General features: G+C 40.4%; 1 protein-coding gene across 7 annotated transcripts in view; it reads right to left on the reverse strand.

Annotated features, from left to right (window-relative positions):
* The window catches only part of AMBRA1 (autophagy and beclin 1 regulator 1), a 170,019-nt gene that overhangs the window by 133,226 nt on the left and 16,265 nt on the right, over window positions 1–20,528 (reverse strand). For 4 of the 7 annotated variants that reach the window (XM_072790705.1, XM_072790707.1, XM_072790706.1 and 1 more), the window contains exons 2-8: window positions 7,847–8,100; window positions 7,428–7,486; window positions 6,738–6,921; window positions 5,807–5,979; window positions 4,804–4,870; window positions 4,091–4,237; window positions 2,784–3,820 (exon numbers count right to left, since the gene is read on the reverse strand). In XM_072790705.1, the coding sequence (XP_072646806.1) occupies window positions 2,784–3,820; window positions 4,091–4,237; window positions 4,804–4,870; window positions 5,807–5,979; window positions 6,738–6,921; window positions 7,428–7,486; window positions 7,847–7,981 (1,802 nt within the window). In that variant the 5' untranslated portion in view covers window positions 7,982–8,100. Of the gene's footprint in view, window positions 1–2,783; window positions 4,238–4,803; window positions 4,871–5,806; window positions 5,980–6,737; window positions 6,922–7,427; window positions 7,487–7,846; window positions 8,101–20,528 lie in introns of all 7 variants that reach the window. The other 3 variants (XM_072790704.1, XM_072790702.1, XM_072790703.1) reach the window with 1 other exon arrangement.

The following is a 20,528-nucleotide window of genomic DNA, read 5'->3' on the forward strand; positions in this document are numbered from 1 at the left end:
TGTACACTTGGAATATTTTACAATGTTCCTCAATTTTGAGCAGGCTGTCAGCCTTTACAGTATATCTATCTCATCCTAGTTCATCTTAAGTGATTCCACAAATCATGTAAATACTGTATTTTACAATGAAACCATGCATTATTTGTATTTTTAAAAGAAAAAAATACATATGCACAATTGTTTATACCAAGATGGGAAGGGATTTCATCTACTACAGCCTACACTTTTAAATGTTTAAGCTTTTTATATTTAAACCACAGTTTCTGGGTTTTCACGGTCTACTTCATTAAGAAATGATTAATATCTTAGTCATATGTGGCTTTTTACATTTAATTAAAATTTAAAAATTTATGTGTAGTTTCTCAGTTCACACTAGCCACATTTCAAATGCTTAATAGCCACGTGTGGCTAGTGCCTACCACACCGGACACCACAGATACAGAACACTTTTATCACTGTAGAAGGTTTTACTGGATGGCATTGCTCTAGAGAAACATTACAGTATCTTCAGATGAAATTACATGATGTCTGGGTTGGGGGAGTGAACAGGGGATATAGATGAATGAAAGCTGGCTAAGTGCTAATAATTTTTAAAGTCAGGTGATAGATATGTGAAAATTCACTTATACTTTTCTCTTTATTTTTATATGTTTGAAGATTATGATAATAAAAAGTTAAAAGACAATAAAAATAAATAAAAATGATGAACCTTTCTATGAGGTATCAATACCATGGTGGGCAGCTTAGAAAAATCTTCAGTGACACACACCAGAACTCAAATCCCCACTCAGGAACCTACTTACGGATCATTAACAAGAAACTTGATTCCTCTGAGCCTCACTTTCCTCAACTGTAAGATGAGACATTTAATACCTGCCTTACACAGAATTATGGTGGAAATTAAAAATATAAAGACACAGTATCTAACACATAGTGGGCCCTTAGTAATTGATATCCTTAGTTATTATCAAACAGAGTTTATTTTAAACCACTCAGGTATTTCTCAGGACACCACCACCACCAGGAGAGGTACTGCTACAATACAATAGAATGGACAAAGGCTGACCAGAAGCCCACTGGTACTATGGAAACAAGTACTGGGAGGCTTTTAGAACAGTAACTGAAGACAGTTCTTTTACAGCTACCTTTCATAAACTCTTTGCATGCCTACTCTATGTCACGCAATGTGCTTGCTACCTTCCCACCTCTCTTAACAAAGAAGAGTGACAGTCTCAGGTTCCTATTATGGGCCACTATGCAAGGCAAAATATTCCAAAGCCGGGAATTTGGTAGGTGTTAATCCAGAACTGGTCTCAATTATATGCACATAGTAACAACCTCTATTATTCTATCTCTCATATCCAACCAAGTGTCCTATCTTCCCCTTAGCAACTGCCCCTAGTAGCCACCCACTATCTTGCATTCAACATGTTCTTTCCTGTCTTAGAATGTGCTGGTCCCCTAAAATAAAAAGGTCTTTCCTTTTCCAAAATCCTACCCATTTTTCAAGACTTGATTTTGCACGGCCTTCTTTGATGGCACTTCCCTCTCTGAAATGAGACTGCATTTAATCACAGTACCACACAATGAAGCATTTGGGTCATCTATGTTTTTTATGTAATTGCATGTAAATAAGTCTTGCCTCTATAATAACACTCCCAGTGGGTAAAGACCAGGTATTATACTTCTTTTTAATTCCCTACAGTGCCTAGCACAGTGCTGGAAAAATTGTAACCATTCAACAAATACTTATTAACTGGGTAATTCTCTATAAAGCATTCTCTCAAAATAACAAGTACATTATGTGCACAATCCATATTCCCACCCTTGTTAGAAGCTTATGTCAGAAATTTCAGTTGCTTCAACAGAGGATGTAATGCAGAGCAATATGCTGTTTGGATCCAACAGGCATATTCTGGGAGTTGCTGATTACGCTAAATGTGACCTTTACAGAATTACAGAAAGAAGTCCCTAATAAATCAAGATAGATGCGCACATAGCCATACATGGAACATGTGGTGGGCGGTCAACTACACCCACTCTGTTTCTTCCATGGAAGAGTTGCCTGGGATGCTGATCTGAGTATGGAGAGGCCTTCCTTCTATAAAGAACAATTATTCTTCTTCCCCACCTTGAGGTGAATGCCCATCTGGAAAATCTCCTCAAAGAATCTTAACTAAGCAACTAATTTGCTATCCAAAAAGTATCTCTAAAAAATGGACTTTCCTTGACATGTATAAGATATATATATAATTTTCTTTTCCCTATGTCAAGTTGCAACGTTTCAAAAGATAGGGTTTAACAGGTGAACAGTTGTCCAAAGAGGCACGACTGAAAAAGAACTAACAATGTTCATCTGTACCAAGCAGAGTTCTCTTTTACTACTTATTCCTAAGCACTCTGGGAAATTTTTTTTCACAATAACTAGTGCTGCACATACAGTCCTCTAAGAAGTTCACAAAGTAGGGCAGAACAAGTCAATGGCTCTACCTCCTCTTGCATCTCTAACCTGATCTACATTCTCTTTCAAGGCTAAAGGTCTCGTGACAGTTAGCCAGAAAAGGAGCTAGCAGAACCAACTGACTTATACCGTTAGGACCCATCCTATCTCTGCCACCAGAGCAAGATTTTTCAAGAAGATGCAATGGACATCAGGGAGACCAGAACCAGATGCCATGGGTCCCAGACACTCCAGATCCAGTCACAACATCTACAGGACTGAAGGAAGAGACGTTAGGAGAAAAGTAAGGGATGTAGGAGAAGATAAGAAAGCACCTGCTTACCTCCTGAGCGAATCTTCCTCAGAGCTCTCCTCAGGCATATCCTGATGTAAGGCCTCCTGTGATACAGTTCCAGATCTGCTAGACTGGGTGTAAATTCTTTCCCAGTGGCCTGTCTCCTGGTTGAAGGCCACCCCCACAGTCCTCTCCTCCTGCGGACTAGCAGAGCTGCTCAACTCCAGCCTGCTGGAGCTGGGTGTTTGGCCCTCAGTCCGCTCAAGGGGTGGCAACTGGCTGCCACTTGACGGCATGCCCTCGAAGGTGCTGGGGACCTGCCAGGAGGAGCTGGCCTCGCTAGAGGAGTAGTTAGGTGTGGTTCTTTCCCAGCGCAGGGTGTCGTTGTTGAAGGTCAGGAGATTGTGGCAAGCGCGACAGCGGTTCAGGTGGCCACGGGACAGGTTGGAGTTGTTCTCACTACTGTGTGGGGTGGGCTGGTGGGAGGGGCCTGGCCTCTCAGACTCAATGTTGTTATTGAGCATTTCCTGGGCCTGTTGGGTCTGGGGGGCTTCTCCGCTCAGGCTATGGTCTAGCTCCTGAAGCCGGTCATACTCCAGAAAGAAGCGTCTCAGGTCACACTGAAGCTCATGGCGAATGCTGCCTGAGTTGTTTTGGCTGGAGCCACTTCCTCCATCTGACTCAGCTGCCAACCCTGAAGTTGGAAAACCCCTCCCTTCTGTGGCTGAAGTGTACACAGACGCTTGAGAGCCACCTTCCTGCTGTCTCAGCACAGATAGCAAACTCACCGAAGAGGCACTGGTCCTGGGCGGAGGCATGGATTCTGCCTCAGAGCGGGAGTTCAGACTGAGCACTGTCCGGGTCCACTCAGACCCTGTCAGCCCAGGAGCTATTTCTCGGTGATACCTAGAAGGGTGGCTGGACAGAGGGCCTCCCAAAGAGCGACGGGTGGGACCCAGACTGAGGTTGCGGAGCGTGTTGCCGGCAGTGCTGCTCTGGACTGTACTGAAGGCAGACGGCCGGTTCAGGAGGCCCTGGTCCTGCTGCGTTGATGAGGCCTGCTCCGGGGGATGGAAGGGCTCGGTCTGTACAAAAGAAAAGGAAGGGGTAGTAGCCCTGGCAGAAGCAGGGGGGACACTGTCCTGGTGTGGCAAGAGGGAAGGAACTCGAGTGCCAGAGCAGCGGCTGCAAAGGCACAGGATCCCAAGGTGCTGGCAGCACTCAGCTGTGGGGTAACTGACCCGCTGTCGGAGCCTGATGTAAGCGGAAGTCCTGGGGCGCTCCGTGGAGGGCTGAGGGGGAGGCGGTGGGGGTGAGGGGGTAGCAGAATCTTGCACTGTGCTTTGCTCTCCCACCTGGATGCCAGAGGAGCGGGAGGACAGCATGTGCAGGAAATTGTGGAGGAGAGGCGTCCGGCGAACTGGCTGTGATTGCAGCAGAGCACGCTGACGGTAGTGGGATAACTCTGTTCCGTCGATGGGGATCTCTGGTTCATCATCACCCTGCAATGTGGAGCCAGGTGGGGCAGGGGTAGAGCAAAGCAGTTAGGTAGAACCTCCAGGTCAATTAAGGAAAACTAACTACTAATAACCATCCAAGCAAACCAACCTTAATGGATTGACAACAACTCTATCCTGAAGCACTGAGGATTAACTAACTGATTTCAGATTCTGGATCATCATATGGAATTAAATTATTCATTCCAATCAGTGACATTTCTGAAGGAGTACAGGGGCAAACCAATTCTTTATAAAACATATCTCTATGACATGGAGGCAGTGAAGGAAGCAAAATGTCAACCAGCCAGTGGCACAGAAATGACAAGCTATCCAACACAGCCTAGTTACTTCTAATAAGGTGATCACTTGGTGGGCTTCAGAATTGACTCCCTATCAAGATTATGGCTAGCTAGCACATGGAATATGCAGTATGAAGCTAGTTTTGAATCTCAGCTGGAAAAGAAATACTTGGGCATTACAAATTATAAGTCCAATATAGTAGAAACCAGAGCACTAGTTTAGAAAACAATTCTCAGTTTAGATGGAGCTGGAACTGCTGACTAACTTACCTGCTGATTGGAAGGGTTAACAATGGCTGTGAGTAAGTAGTGTCCAAGAGGATCAAATCTCACCAGACTGAAAACACAGAAGAGAAAGACAGACACAGATAGATGTTAATGGTGAAAAGGAAGCCTGTTTTCAAATGTATAGCAATCATTACTGATAACTGTGGGATTACCCAGGTATTCACTTCATGCTAGAAACTTTCAAAATTTTTGAAGATTACAATAACAGGGCTCAATACTTCCTGTTAACCTCCTTGCACTTGCGAGAATAAGGGAATATGTATCACAAAAATAATTTAAAAAAGCAGCTAGGCTCCCATCCCAAGAAACAGCTACATTAAACACACTCTTGCTAATATCTAAGAGCCTATCATAAAAGTAAAGCATAGCACGCTCCCATACCCTGCCACAGGGTTAGTTTTTCCCTCACAAAGCAGTTACAATGGCAAGAAGCAGGAGTTCTGGTGACAATGAACAGTTTTAGCATCAAGTGACATAGCTGAGACTAGAAAATTTTCTTATATCCAACTGCAATACCAAGAGAAGCAAAGAAAACTAATGCATTAACTTTATTCAGGCAGTATGTGTTTTGATCTTGAGGGCTAAATATCAATTAGCAGATCTGACATATACTTACATCTCCATTTTTCAGTTTGATAAATACAAATAACTGGGCTTAGCAACTACCCACCAAGTTAACCTCTACCAGAACACCTTTCAGGTTTCCACCCCACCCCCCAAAAAAAGGGCTACCCCAAACCTAGACAGCTTTGAACCTAAAAGACATTCTAACAACTCTGGCCTACAGAGGCCAGAAGATAAGATCAATCAGGAATAGCTAAAAAGAACTGCTGATTGGCCAGCAGTTTAGAAAGTAGGAGGAGCTGAAAAGATAACCACTTGCTCTGAGTAAGTATAACAAACTGCTTCCTGAGGTGACAGCAAGTGCAAATGTTCTCTGCCAATGTTCTCTGCCAGACATTGCTGGTGGACAGAAAGCACTCACCGGACCCGCTCCATCTCGCTAGCTGTCTTCACCACAGCAAAGGGCTCCCGCCGACTCCAATCCCAGAAGTGGATCTCATTGGCAGTGGCAATCAGCAGGAGCTGAGCCGTAGGGTGGAAAGCCAGAGAAGCAATGGCATTGTTGCTGTCTGTGAACCAGCTTTCACTGCCACCCTATAAATGAACCAATCCTAATTATTCTCAGGTTACAAACTGGCAGCAGACTAGGATGTCAATTTTAAGAAAGGATCATTTAGGGGTGCCTGGGTGGCTCAGTGGTTGAGCGTCTGCCTTTGGCTCAGGGCGTGATCTCGGGTCTGGGGATCGAGTCCCACATCGGGCTCCTGCAGGGAGCCTGCTTCTCCTTCTGCCTGTGTCTCTTCCTCTCTCTCTGTTTCTCATGAATAAATAAATAAAATCTTTTTAAAAAATAAATAAATATGTCCTCTATAAAATGTAAGAATTCAGTGATCTGGTAGTGTCACCAATTTATCAGAAAATTATTACTGTCTATCAGTTCTCCAAGTCATCTACAATCCAAAGCAATGAGCATCCACATAGTTCCTATTTCTGAAGCCTGTGAAAATGCAAGCTTGGTGCATGACATGGTACACAACAACCCACTAGCAAGTCTCCAGGACAAGAAGCATATTGCTTTGGCAGTCATGATCAGAATACAGTACATTCTTGCTCTAAAACAAAACGCATCTATCCTGAACATATTTTAAGAACTTCCAGAACTATGTCACAATGGGCAAAAGGAAGAATAGCTAAATAAATGGAGGAATATTGACTAGACTTTCCACTATTTAAGTGGGTAAATCACTTACTCAGATGTAGTTCTGAGAACCTGGCTAGTCTCTCCTCCAGTTAAGAACTCAATGGTAAACAACTCTCTGCATTTAGAGTATCAAAGAAATGGAAATACTTACATGCAAATCCCAAATCCTGACCTCCCCATCTAGGCAGCCAGAAGCAATAAGGCCTGAGATGGTGGGATGAAAAGTGACACACCACGGAGTACGGCGGTGTCCAATCAGAGAATGAACACATTTACCAGTCTTCACTTCCGTAATATAGATATTATGGTTCACGTGGGTGGAGGCCAATAGAGTCCTAGGGAATCAAAGGGTGGGAAGTGAATGTAAAGTGTGTAGGAGGGTAACAAATTTTATCAGTTCTGGATAGTCAGCTTTGGAGTATTCCCCACCCCAGTGCGGAAAAGCTACACCTTAGGCATTACAAAAAAAATAGAAATATTATATCTTTAAAAGCTTTGGCTTCTCCACACTGTCCCCAAATAACACACATCTCCTTCAGAGACTATTTTTTTCTAGCTGGAAAAATTATCATGCCATCAGTGGCCTATTATCACACAGGCAAAGGGCTGTAATTGAGAAACTTCCCAAGTTTGATTCTCAAGGTCCACTGTTTCCTTTGCTTATCCCCATTATTTCTATGGTTAGTACTGTTCATCTACTTTCACCTTCTGATACACTGGAAAAGCTCTGTTCATGCAAAGCTTCAAAGAGCCCTTAGGGATGTTACCAAGCTAGGCCAAAGATATAAAAAGCAATGCTATTGCCAAGTCTTAGATTAAGTTACAGATAAGTACTAGGTACCTGTCTGGGCTGAAGGCCAGTAAAAAGGTAGAGCGTGGACTATCTGGCAGTTCTACTCTCTGAAAAACAAACCAAAAAAAGTCAAAATACATTATTTATAAACTATGGCTTACTCTATCTCAAAAGCACACAAGCCACTATAGACTAGTGTTCAGTATAAGCTGAGAAACTGGAGACAATGATCAAGACTCAAGTTGAGAGAAATCCAAATTACCTTAAAGAAAAATGTCTAGCTCTAAAGGGAAAAGATATTTCTAGCCCATAAATTCTTCCAAATTTATTTTTAAGACTCCATTAAGTTAGATACATCAATTCTCTTGCACAAAATAAATCATATCCCAATTCCATTAGCCCATTCTAAAACCCCATTCTACTGTCACCCCTCCAAATCCTATGTCAAAAATATCCGTTTTTCCTACCTTGCCCTCCCATTTCATCCACCGAGTTTTATCTTCCACTAGCTCCTGAAGAAGCCGCTGAGCTCCAAAGGCCCGAGTGCCCCGTTCTCGCCCCCATAGTATCCGGACAGCATTCTTCTCTGGAACAACCTTCATAGTGCTCAGTAGCCACTGTCACACCAGGCACAGGAAGAGAAGGAGCAAGCAATAGCTCCACAAGCTGAAGCAGCTAAAATGAGGCCATTCAGGTCCTTGTAAGTTGTCTTCATGGAAATCTAAAGGATGGACATTAAAGTCAAAGAACATCTATTCTACAATCAGAGAAGCTTCCCACTGCAAATACAATTCTAGCTCAAAGAGGAAAGTATGTTTTTCATATTTAATGACACTCTCTCAGGAAAGACCCTTCTCCCAGAACTTTTCTTCCAAAAATATTTCATCCTTTTTTTCAAGTTTTTATTTAAATTCTAGTTAGTTAACATATGTAACAAAAATATTTCATCCTTAAATTCCTCTCCTATCCTCAGTAGCTCAGCCTCATAGCTAAAGAATAGATCATTCTCTAAAGCAGTTACTCTTATTATTTTATCAGGTAGGAAGAACTTTTGTTACTAATAAAAAGGTCTAAAAACCTGCCAAAAACAAAACAAAACACAGCACATGCCCTCCCTTCTGTGCCACACTGCCTCCCTAGCCACCAGCCCCCACTCCTTATCACTTGGGCAGCCTCCAAGCCAAAAAACACAGGCAACCGATTTTAAAAGGCTACTTGAGTTCTGTTTTTTTGTTTTGGGGGGGCTTTTTGTTTTTGTTTTTGTTTTTCAGAGGGGGAGAGGAGCAGAGGGAATGTAGAAGAGGGAGAAGGAGACAGAAAATCTTAAGCAGCCTCCATGCCTAGCACAGAGCCCAACACAGGGCTCAATCTCACTACCCTGAAATCATGACCCAAGCCAAAACCAAGAGTTGGATGTTTAACCAACTGAGCTACCCAGGCACCCTGAAATCTTTTTGTTTGTTTGTTTTTAATTTTTTTATTTATTTATGAAAGACACAGAGAGGGGGCAAAGACATAGGCAGCGAGAGAAGCAGGCTCCCTGCAGGAAGCCCAATGCAAGACTCAATTCCAGGACCCAGGGATCATGCCCTGAGCCAAAGGCAGATGCTCAACCACTGAGCCACTCAGGTGTCCCATGGAGTCTGGTTCTTACGCAGTAGCTTAAACTCTATCTTCTACCTAAAATCATGTGCATAAGGAGAACTTTGGGGTATCTTTCTCATGTTCTTTTTCTCTTCTCCACTAAGGTTCCAGAGTAGCAGAGACAGAGGATGAAAGAGAAGGAAAAAAAAAAAAAAAAACTCAGTTCCTTCTTCTCATCTACCACAAGCCATAGAGCCTAAAACTATCACAAGATAAAGAAAAATTCAACTAAAACATCAACTTGCAGCAAAATATACACATATGTAACAATTAAAGAACTGTGGCTCCTCTATACAATGGAATATGAAACCCAATAAAATGGCATCTCAGAAAAATACATATAGAATGTTATTCACTATAGCACTGTTAATTCAACTGTTGTGAAAAAGTTTCAAATGTGCAGAAAATTGAAAAAAACAGTACAATAAAGATACTATTCACCATTTAGACTCAATATTTGTTAATATTTTATCATATTTGCTTTATCTATCTCTATGAACACACAATGAGTTATTTTTTTCTGAACCATTTCATCAGGCTTCAAGATGCTTTACCCCTCCCTATATACCTCACTGTGCATCTACTAGGTATAAAGACATTTAACTTCATAACCACAACACCATTAAGTACACTGATTATCATCTAATGCTCAAGTCCTCATTCAAACGTCCCCCAACTGTCTAAAAACTGTCCTTAATAATTGGCTTTAAAAAAACCCATAATCCAACCAAAACTCAAGCAATGAATATGGAGGTCATGTCTCTTTAGTCTCTTTTATCCTAGAATGGCCTCCAACTTTTGTTTCTTATTTACAACACAAGCTACACAAGCTTTTTTTCTTTTTAGAGATGGGGAGAGGCAGAGAGAGAATCCACCCTCGGCAAGGAGCCCAACACTCAAGGCTTGATCTCATGACTCTGAGATCGTGATATGAGTGGAAATCAAGAGTCAGATGCTAAACCGACTGAACTACACAGGCACCCCAACACAAGCTTTTTTTAAAGCCCAGGACAGGTGACTTGGAGAATGTCTTATACCCTAGTTTTGTCTGACTGTTGCTTCACAGTGCCATTTAGCTTACCTCTCTATCCCTTACATTTCCTATAAACAGAAGGTTTGGTCTAAAACACTGATTGGATTTAGGCTGAGTGTTTTGGCAAGAATGCCTCACAGGTGATGCTATCTATGTGCTTCACAATGCAGCACAGCAGGTGGCATATATTCTCAGGCTGTCCCAGTTAGCAGGACTTGGTAAATTATGTGATCACTCAGCAAAATATGACTACTTGGTTGAGTTTGTAATTGCCAAACTTTATAAAGATATATTCCCCCCTTAATGATGAGCAATCTGTGGCTAATATTTTGCATCAAGTGAATATCCTGCTCCTTCTCAACTTTTTGCTTAATAGTTTAGCAATCACTGATGATTCCTTCTTGAATTATTTCATTTAGAGGCTGAAAAAATGTTCATTTTCCAATTCCATCGTTACTTCTACATTTATTAGCTGGCATTCCTTTGGAAAGAACTTTCCGTTAATAACTGAAGCAGAGTAAATGCTTTTTTCCCCCTTTAATTACTACTTCCGTCTTATTGTTTATAATAGCAAAAACTGAGGACACTCAAGTGTCCATGTAAAAAGGAGACTAGATGACTAATCTATGGTAAGGCAGATTCTATGGGTACTGGTAACAAGAGATCTCCAGGATAAAACATTGTGAAGAGAGGAGAAAAGCAAGGCACAGAACAGTATGTATAGTAATGCTACCTTTGTGGGGTTTTTTAAAAGATTTTATTTATTTACTTATTTATTTATTCATGAGAGATAGAGACAGAAACACAAGCAGAGGGAGAAGCAGGCTCCCTCTGGGGAGCCTGATGGGGAACTCAATCCCAGGACCCCAGGATCATGCCCTGAGCCAAAGGCAGACGCTCAACTGCTGAGCATCCCAGTAATGCTACCTTTGAATGAGAGACAAAATTAAATGGTCACTCATTATGGAAAGGACAAGATGAAGGGAGACAAAGATGGAAGCAAGACTTCTCAAATGTTTTCGTTTTGTGGAATTTTTATTTTGGAATGTATTACCTACTCAAAACTTATTTAAAAAAAAAGCATAATACAAAATCACATATACATTATGATCCCAATTTTGTAAAAAAAAAAAAAATCTTGGAAAATTATACAAAAGGAGTATAAATACTAACAATGGTTGTCTTTAATAATTAGAAAAGGCAGTGTTCTTTTCACCTTTTCACTTTTTAAACTTAGGAAGTAGTAAATGCTTATTGTAAAAAGTGAAACAACAACGGGCTCTTTACATTTCACAAATGGCTGCAATCTGAAAAGTACACAACTAGATGTATCCAAATACAGACAGAAGGAAAAATATTTATAGCCTGTGCTGAAAGGAGTTTTCTCCCTGGCATATTAAAATGTAGAAAGCCAGGAAGATTTTACAGAAAGATGCAACTCCAAGTTCCTAGACACATACAACAAAGTTCCCTAAGGAATGACACAGAAACAAACTCTAGCCAGTATCCTCACGGTACAGCTCTCATCACTCATTAGTGCACGATATAAATATATCCACACTGAAAATGTCAACATGCTGCAGGCCAACCTCCTGAATAAACTAAGGATGAAATAACTGAAAGGAAATAATCTACTTGGTGACCCTGACAACTCACGGTTTAGCACTGAAAGTCTGGAAGTGACACTGCCACACAGCTGAATAATTACTAACCAGGAAGGTGCCAAAAATACAGTTCCCATTAGTTCACCTTAACCCTTTATTAAGTCTAATTTTTTTGAGCCTATCATTCTTTTATCTAATACAGAGATGTCCAGAAGAAACGAGTTTTGAGGGTCACTTGTCTTAAGAATGTGACAAAGTACTTTCACAGAAATACATTTAAACCATTTATAATCTTACAACATGTGGTGAAAATAGCAGCAGTCCAATTTGTACCCAAAAAAAGTCTGACCTGACCTGTTGTAACTCAAGAGGAAGAATATATAGGTCACAAACACCATAGAATTCAAAAAACTGTGATACAACCTAAAGTTTCTAAAGGAACTGGAAAAAAAAGAAAGAAAAAAAAAAGAAAAAGAAAAAAAAAGGAAGAAAAAAAAGAAAAAAAAAGAGAAAAAAAGAAAAGAAAAAAAAGAAAAAAAAAGGAAAAAAAAATTAAAGGAACTGGAAGAGGAACGAGCTGCTACAAGCACCAGTTATCAAGAAAAACTGAAAACCTCTAGCTCAGGCTTACCAAAGAGCTTGTCTATCAATTCCCAAGGACCTAAACACACTAAAAGTTCAAACAAGAAAAAACTGGAGTGATGCCAAGAAGTCAGAGGGCCTAGAACAATCGCACAGTCTCTCTTTTGTCTGACGAAAAATATTTGTTCTGTTTCTTTAAAAGGATAAGGGCCTTACACTCCTCACAGCTACCTGTGAAGAGATTTTACTTTGTTCTCTATAAGGAACAAAAGGAGCTAAATCAGACTGAAGTCAGACAGGCCCGTTGCTGAGGAGGAAGTGCCAGTCAAGTGTGTTTTTCATTCCTCTTTTTAAAAAGGAGGAAGAAACAAGTTTCCCAATCTGTCCCTTAAAGCAGACTGAGACAAAGGGTGCCAAGAATAGTCTCTGTGAAGCCATTACACAGTCCCCAGAATCAATTCTCGGTCACCAAAAGCCTTATGCAAGGAGAACCAACCCAAAGGACACAACTGCGATGTGTACACAAATGCCCCTTTCAACACCACCCCCCTCATAACATGACTGATCACTCTCAAAAGATGGGAAGATAGGGGTGCCTGGGTTGCTCAGTCGGCTAAGTGTCTGCCTTCAGCTCAGGTCCTGATCCCTGAGTCCTGGGATCAAGTCCCCCATCAGGCCCCCTGTTCCATTGGGAGCCTGCTTCTCCCTCTCCCGTTCCCCGTTTGTGCTCTCTCTGTATCAAATAATCTTAAAAAGAAAAGTTAAGATAAATCACCTTTAAAGACTGTCTTAATTCTAGGACATAATTGTATTTAACAACTACTAATAAAAATCACCTAGAGAGCATGCCACAACCAAGTGGGAACTAAAAGTTAGATTTACAGGTTCCCTCAGCAATTCAACTTTACTCCACCTCCTCCCCAGAGGACTTCAGGCAAGTTGCTTAACCTATTTGAGACTTAATTTCCTTCTTCTTAAAACAGGAATGGCAATATCTGCTTATCAGGTTGCTGTGAAGTTCCAAGAGGAAAAGAGTAGAGTGTCAACATCATTGCTGTTACTGTTGTCATTAGTACTGAATTCTCTTTGGGATTTCCTATGGTCTCCCTCATCAAATAATACAGCTAATTAAAACCCCAGAGACACAAGATGCTGTAATTCCCAAAAGTAGCATATTTTTCTAAGAAACATTTCAAAGACTATTACCAGACATCAAAGTAAAAAGTATTCAGGAAAATAAAGTATATCTCCGTGGCAAAAATAGTTAAATGAGGGTGCCTGGATGGCTCAGTCAGTTAAGCATCTGACTCTTGATTTTGGCTCAGATCATGATCTCATGGGTTGTGAGATCAAGCCCTGCATCCGGCTCTGCGCTGGCTGTAGAGCCTGCTTAAGATTCTCTCTCTCTCTCCCTGTCCCTCTGCCCCTCTCCACCTCTTTCTCTCCCTCTCTAATTATAATAATAATAATAATTAAAGAGACCTGAGCTACCTCTCCATAAGTAAGGTGAAGTAAAAAAAAGAACCAACAACTCAGAACTGTACCTACAACCTGGCTAATAATTCAGACTCCAAATCCTCCCTTCCAATAGCATTCCAGGAGTGTGAATCAGAAAACTATTAGATCTGGAAGTAATTGTTAAAATGAAGTCCAATCATCTAATTTCTTTGAGTAATTACATCTCTCTCCACTGCACTAACCATAAAGGACTCCTAAGAGTCAGGTCAGCTATGTAAAATCAACACCTACTCCATAACATAGGATTCATCCCACGGTTAACTCTTTAAAAGAAAATAAAAAAGTTCTTTAAATACTAAATCTAAGATTACTTGCATAAGTAAAGCTCTCCAAACAACTGGAAAATTAGTGACAATGTCAAGCCTTTAATTAGAGGCCTAAAAGTAGCCCAGGACTCTTTAGAAACTCCTGTGGGTGGAAATACACACAGTTTTCTACAATTGGCAGCTTTGTTTACATTAATAGAACTTTTAACAAGACATTTTAGGATACTTCAAACGACACGATATAGGATCTAAGTCCAAAATGTGAGGAACCCAGCGAGCCACAGACCTGCCTGTATACATACAGCTCTTGCCTAACTCCTACACAAGACCGAGTTTAGAGGTGAGCAAGAAACTTGGGACAAAGCATCACAAATCTATAACAGCTGTAGACACAGGTAACATTCTGAAGGCAAACACACTTGGAAGTAGGAAAATATCAACTATTACCTGAATTCTGTACGTACCATGTATGGACTTATAAAAGATATCCTAAAATATGCCAAAGTGATAACTGTCATTGAATCTAGATAGAGGAGCACCTGCATGGCTCAGTGGTTGAGCATCTGCCTTTGGCTCAGGTTGTGATCCTGGGGTCCTGGGATCAAGTCCCATATCAGGCTTCCCTCAGGGAGCCTGCTTCTCTCTCTGCCTCTCTCTCTGTGTCTTTTATGAACAAATAAATAATCCTTAAAAATTAAAGGAAGAAAAAAATCTAGATAGAGAAATTTTTTTAAAACCATAATTTCTAGGGGATCCCTGGGTGGTGCAGCGGTTTAGCGCCTGCCTTTGGCCCAGGGCGCGATCCTGGAGACCCGGGATCGAATCCCACGTCGGGCTCCCGGTGCATGGAGCCTGCTTCTCCCTCTGCCTCTCTCTCTCTCACTGTGTGCCTATCATAAATAAACAAAATAAAATAAAAAATTAAAAAAAACAACAAACCATAATTTCTAGATAAGAGACAGCATAGTATAGTGGTATATGGGCCCTGTATTCAGACTGGCCAAATGAATCCCAGCTCTGTCATTTTCTTGGTAAAAGGAGGTTTCTTGGTTTCTTGGAAGAGTTACCTAACCTCCCTACACTTCAGTTTCCTCATCTATAAAGTGTGACCACTAATGGTAACCATATGATAGGGTTACTGTGAGGATTAAAAGATTTACCAAATGAAAAGTACTCACTATTCTAGAATTCCAGTGCTTATACTAATTTCATTCTGTAATGAAGAATTAAAATTAAAATAACAGTAAGAAAAATTTAAAAAAAATTAGGCCAGCAAGTCCTGCAAACAAGTTAAATACAAATTCTTCTAGGCAAAATGAAATTGACCACTGCAGCAGTCTCTAAACCATTTCATATAAAAGATCTGAGTATTGATATCTTTAAAAAAATAAAATAAAACCACAAGGTAATGGTTAAAATAATAAGCCCTAACACTTTCATAGTGCTTTTCATATCATAGGCACTGTTCTTAGCACTTTACGTAAAGTAAATTTACAATCCTTGGAGCTGCTCCATCCAGGGTTCATGAGGTCCTCAGGGAACAAGTCACACAGTCAGTGGTGCATTCAGGATTCAAACCCAGGCAGTCTGCTCCAGAATCTGGATACTTAATTACTACAGAAAATTCCATAGTGCCTGAGATACCACTTTCTATTCAGTCTCTCTTCTATGTCACTTACTAGCCTAGCCTCACATGTATTCGGCCCTAAATAAATGTTTCATTGCCTTACACTATCAATTGGATATCTGCTTGCTTTATTTTTGTAATGTTCATTTCTTCAAAGGAGAAGAAATTAATGAATGACGTTAAGAAAAAATAGTTTTTGAAAGAAAAAAGGACTCTAAACCCTTTGACCAGAAATAACTCTGAATTTGATAAAGTACCATATGAGACAATATCACAAAATTCAGCTATGTATTTACCCTACAAAACTACCAACTCCATGGAAATAAGAAAAATTACTTCTCAATAAGAAATAGATGCCACCATACACTGACTTCTGTCTGGTTGCCAGGAGAGAACATAGATCTTGAAACATTTAATCAACAGAAGATGTGATTGTGCCCTACTCTGTCAAGCCCGTGAATACTCTTTTTGTCAAACATGAACTACAACATAAACACATCTCAGAAAAGAAGGGGACTCTTGCATGTAGTCTCATGCCAACCACCTCTCATCCATGTGACAGGCACAAGTGTTAGTGACCTCCCTGCACTGCCAGAATTAGTTCCAAGAGGTTCCATCACTAACGTAGTTTACCATCCTGTGCTAGATTCTCTCTGAAGACAGTTGCCATCAATTTCTTCCTACCCTACTCCCATATTGCCCCACCTATCAAAAGATAACATGTTACATACTTCTCACTCCAGTATGGGCTGACCTTGTTTGTGACTTGTTTTGACCACAGAATGTGGCTGAAGGGATGAGTGTCAGTTCCACGCAGCAGCTTCATATTTGAAAGACAGCTTATTTATTTATTTATTTATTTATTTATTTATTTATTTATTTATTTGTTTTTAAAGATTTTATTTATTTATTCGTGAGAGACACAGAGAGAGGCAGAGACACAGGCAGAGGGAGAAGCAGGCTCCTCACAGGGAGCCCGATGCGGGACCCAATCCCTGGACCCGGGATCATGCCCTGAGCCGAAGGCAGACGCTCAACCGCTGAGCCACCCAGGCGTCCCAAAACAGCATATTTAGAATAAAGTACAGAAGCAGTGAATATTCTGAGAGCAGGGAAGGGAATATGAGATATTAGTTAGATCTTTCAGGCTTGAAAGTGCCAGATATAAAAGTGATGTGATTTAATGGGTAAAGATAAGACGAAGAAGAAGCTCCAGTGACTGATTTTTACCACTGAGTTGTTACATAATCTTTTACAAATCACACTGGTGCTAAATTTCATTTGTCTCCATGTACAAATTGAAATTAATAAGATTTTTTTCGTACCTTAAAGGAATAATGTCCTTAGAGTATATTAGAAGAAATGGGTTACAAAAAATTCAAGTCAGTTACTATTTTTTTTTTTATGATAGTCACAGAGAGAGAGAGAGAGAGAGAGAGGCGGAGACACAGGCAGAGGGAGAAGCAGGCTCCATGTACCAGGAGCCCGACGTGGGATTCGATCCCGGGTCTCCAGGATCGCGCCCTGGGCCAAAAGCAGGCGCTAAACCGCTGCGCCACCCAGTGATCCCGAGTTACTATTTTTGAAAGTAAAAGCCAAGTTAAGAACCAACAATAAGGACAGTAGACAATAAATGGGAGTTCACACAAAGAAGTCCAGCACCCACAGTTCTGAGAGTGCAAAGGAAATCACAGGGGCCATGAAGCAGAATCAGAGTACCTTTAATTAATCACCTGACAAGCAGGTGTCAGGTAGAAGCAAATAATTTGAAAGAATCAAAATCAATACAACCAAAATTATACACAGACCGTTTATAAGACAAAAGCCCAGAAACAAAATGCTAATAATTAGAACCTGCATTCCTACTGCAGATATGCACAACATTTATGTTCAGAACTACAAATACTCAAAAATACAATTGTCTCCACCTAGAGAGTCAGGCTAAGAGGTAATAATGATGCAAGTACCTGGTACAAAGGTAGCCAGCTGCAATTTATCAAGAGATAAGCAAACAAGATGACCTCTTTTTTGTTCTTATATCCACCATCACCCCCAATATTTTTCATGTAACTCAAAATAAGGCACACCTCCACAGGGTATATTTCACAAATAGGCTAACAGCTTTACAAAACACTCTAAAGAAACAAAACTAAATAAACTCTAATTACTGTTACTACAATAAAGAGAGGAAAGAACAGTGGCTTTTCTGCTACAGAGTTTGCTTACTAGGGCTTCCTAAAGTAGCTCACAACCATGTAACCTAATGTCTGAAACACAGCAGAGTTTTAACTCAAACACAAAGTATGATCAAAACTGGAGATAGAAAGTTATAAGTCCCAAATTTGAGACTGACAATCTTCTATATTGCCATTTACCTCAGAAAGATAACCAAAAAAGAAATGAAGTTTTTATCTGCAAACTATTCTGGGGAAGATGCGTGCTGAGAATACGAGAAGCCCTGGAAATGCAACAAAGGGCAAAGAGGAAAGCACTACCAAGAAGAAAATGAAGCCCAATTTTGAGTCCCAAGCTATCAAAAGCATCAAGAAATCAGGAAGGCTACCCTTAAAGGCGCAAAAATGGCAAGAGATCTTCTATTACTAAGCAAAGAAAAAAAAGGAGCTTTTGATGGAAGAAATTTCACAGAAGCAAAAACAGCCTAACCCCAGAACTGGGAATTGACCCCAGCTGCCTCAGGCAAACAGGCCCAATGACTTTGGCAAAAACATACCTTTCATCCACCAATATTAGGAGGTTGAAGTAGAGCCGGTTTCAAATCATGAAGGATGGCATCTTTCTATTTTCTGCACAGTCTTTGGGAAAAAGAAGACTGTAACTCTCCTACCAGGAGTAACACACTGCCCCCAGTATTCCTGGAAACCCCTGGAGACACAGCAACAGTACCGTAAGATGCTTTGAGAACCTTAACCCAAGAATCTTCACAAGCCCCAAAACAGATGATATTACTAAGATTATTGAGATGAGATTATTTAAGAAAAATAAAACCTGGAAGAAGTTAAGAAACACATCTAGGTTTGCAAGATGAGTCGGTAGCCAAAGCAGGATTTGAATTCAGGCTTTCCCTTCAGATAGTATCAGAAGAGAGCTTGACTCCCAGTCCCTGGCTCAGCAGATACTGTGTTCAGTGTTCTCCAATGTTAGAGTCAGCCCAGGTCAGGTTCTTGGCTGACTAGAATAGGGAAAGAAAAAATTTCCCTCAAGGCTTCAGGAAAAGAAGTCAAATTATTAAATGTAGAGCTCTTATGCTAAAAGGTCTGCCTCCCTCGTCCATCTTGCCAATCACATTTCTCAGCCAATTAAAATAAGCTACTGGATTTAAGAACCTAGCCACTTCAAGCTCTGACTAGAATCTGCATTCCATTTCCCCAACTTTCCAAACGAAAAACATTTAAGGGGAAGGATACAAAAACAATGATAGCCAAGAAACATTTATTGAACTATGTACTCAGCACTATTTTAGGCACTGGGGATACTATACTGAACAAGAACATTCCTGCCCTCAAGAAACTTATGTGATTATGTAATTAAAAAGTGAGGATACTTTCAGGGTACCTGGGTGGCTCAGTCAGTTGGGCAACCAGCTCTTGATCTCAGGCTCCAGGAATCAAGCCCCACATCAGGCTCCATGCTCAGTGAGGAGCCTGCTTAAGGATTCTCTCTCTCCCTCTCTCTCTCAAATAAATTACAAATCTTAAAAAAAATAATAATAATAATTGAGGATACTTTCAAGTATTCATATGCTAGGAAGAAAATATGGAAAGTAATGTTGTTGGGGGAGCAGATTAAAGGGAGGAAATCAATGGTGGCAAATCACTTCCTATTTTTCTATGAATGAACCTGAGAAAATATGAATAAGTCAGGAGAAATTTTAAAATATTTTCACATAAATTAATACTATAGGTGTGCCTAGGTGCCTCAGGTTAAGCGTTTGCCTGTGGCTCAGGTAATAACCCCAGGGTTCTGGAATGGAGCCCACATCAGACTCCCTGCTCAGTGGGGAGAGTCTGTTTCTCCCTCTCCCTCTGCCTCTCCCCTAGATCATGCTTTCTCTCATATAAATAAAATCTTAAAAAAAATTTTTTAAATACTATAATGAATATAATCTAACATCACTTCTTATTTTAAGTAATTATATGTAAGACTAAATTTGAAAGCATCCTTACCTCAGAAGTAGAGATTTTTTTTTTTTTTAAGATTTTATCTATTTATTTGAGAGAGCAAGCACACAAGTAGGGATAAGAGGCAGGAGAGAGAGAAGCAGACTCCCTGCTAAACAGGGACACCCCCCCGCCCCCCGCAACGTTGGATTTGATCCCAGGATCCTGGGATCATGACATGAGCTGAAGGCAGACGCCCCAAAAGTAAACAGTGATCTTAAAGCCTTGTAAGTACGTAGCAGAAAAATCTCACTATTTATACAATTATCTCCAACACGAGTGACAGAATATAACACATATTTAAAGCAATACTTTTATGTAACACTCATTGAACATTTGCCATACACCTTGAAGTGCTATCTCCTTTTCCATACAGTATCTCATTTATTTCTCACAATGACACTATGAAGATATGTACAATCATTATCCCCATTTCACAAATCACAAAACTGAGGCTTACAGAGGTTAAATTAAGGAAAGATTCAAAATCATATCAGTTGCCAAACTCCATGCTCTAGCTACAATATACACTGCGTCTATAGAACAGGCATTAAACCTCAGATGTGGAAAAAAATCCTTTTTGTGTCTTCCCATTTGGAAGAGCATAATTATAAACAGTTGATTCAGAAGAGAGAATGAATAAATTCAAGTGAATGTGAGTCAGAACACAGTGACTCATGCTAAACCCTTAGGCAAA

This window comes from Canis lupus, chromosome 21, assembly GCF_048164855.1.
Source record: "Canis lupus baileyi chromosome 21, mCanLup2.hap1, whole genome shotgun sequence".
NCBI classification, from domain to species: Eukaryota; Metazoa; Chordata; class Mammalia; order Carnivora; family Canidae; genus Canis; species Canis lupus.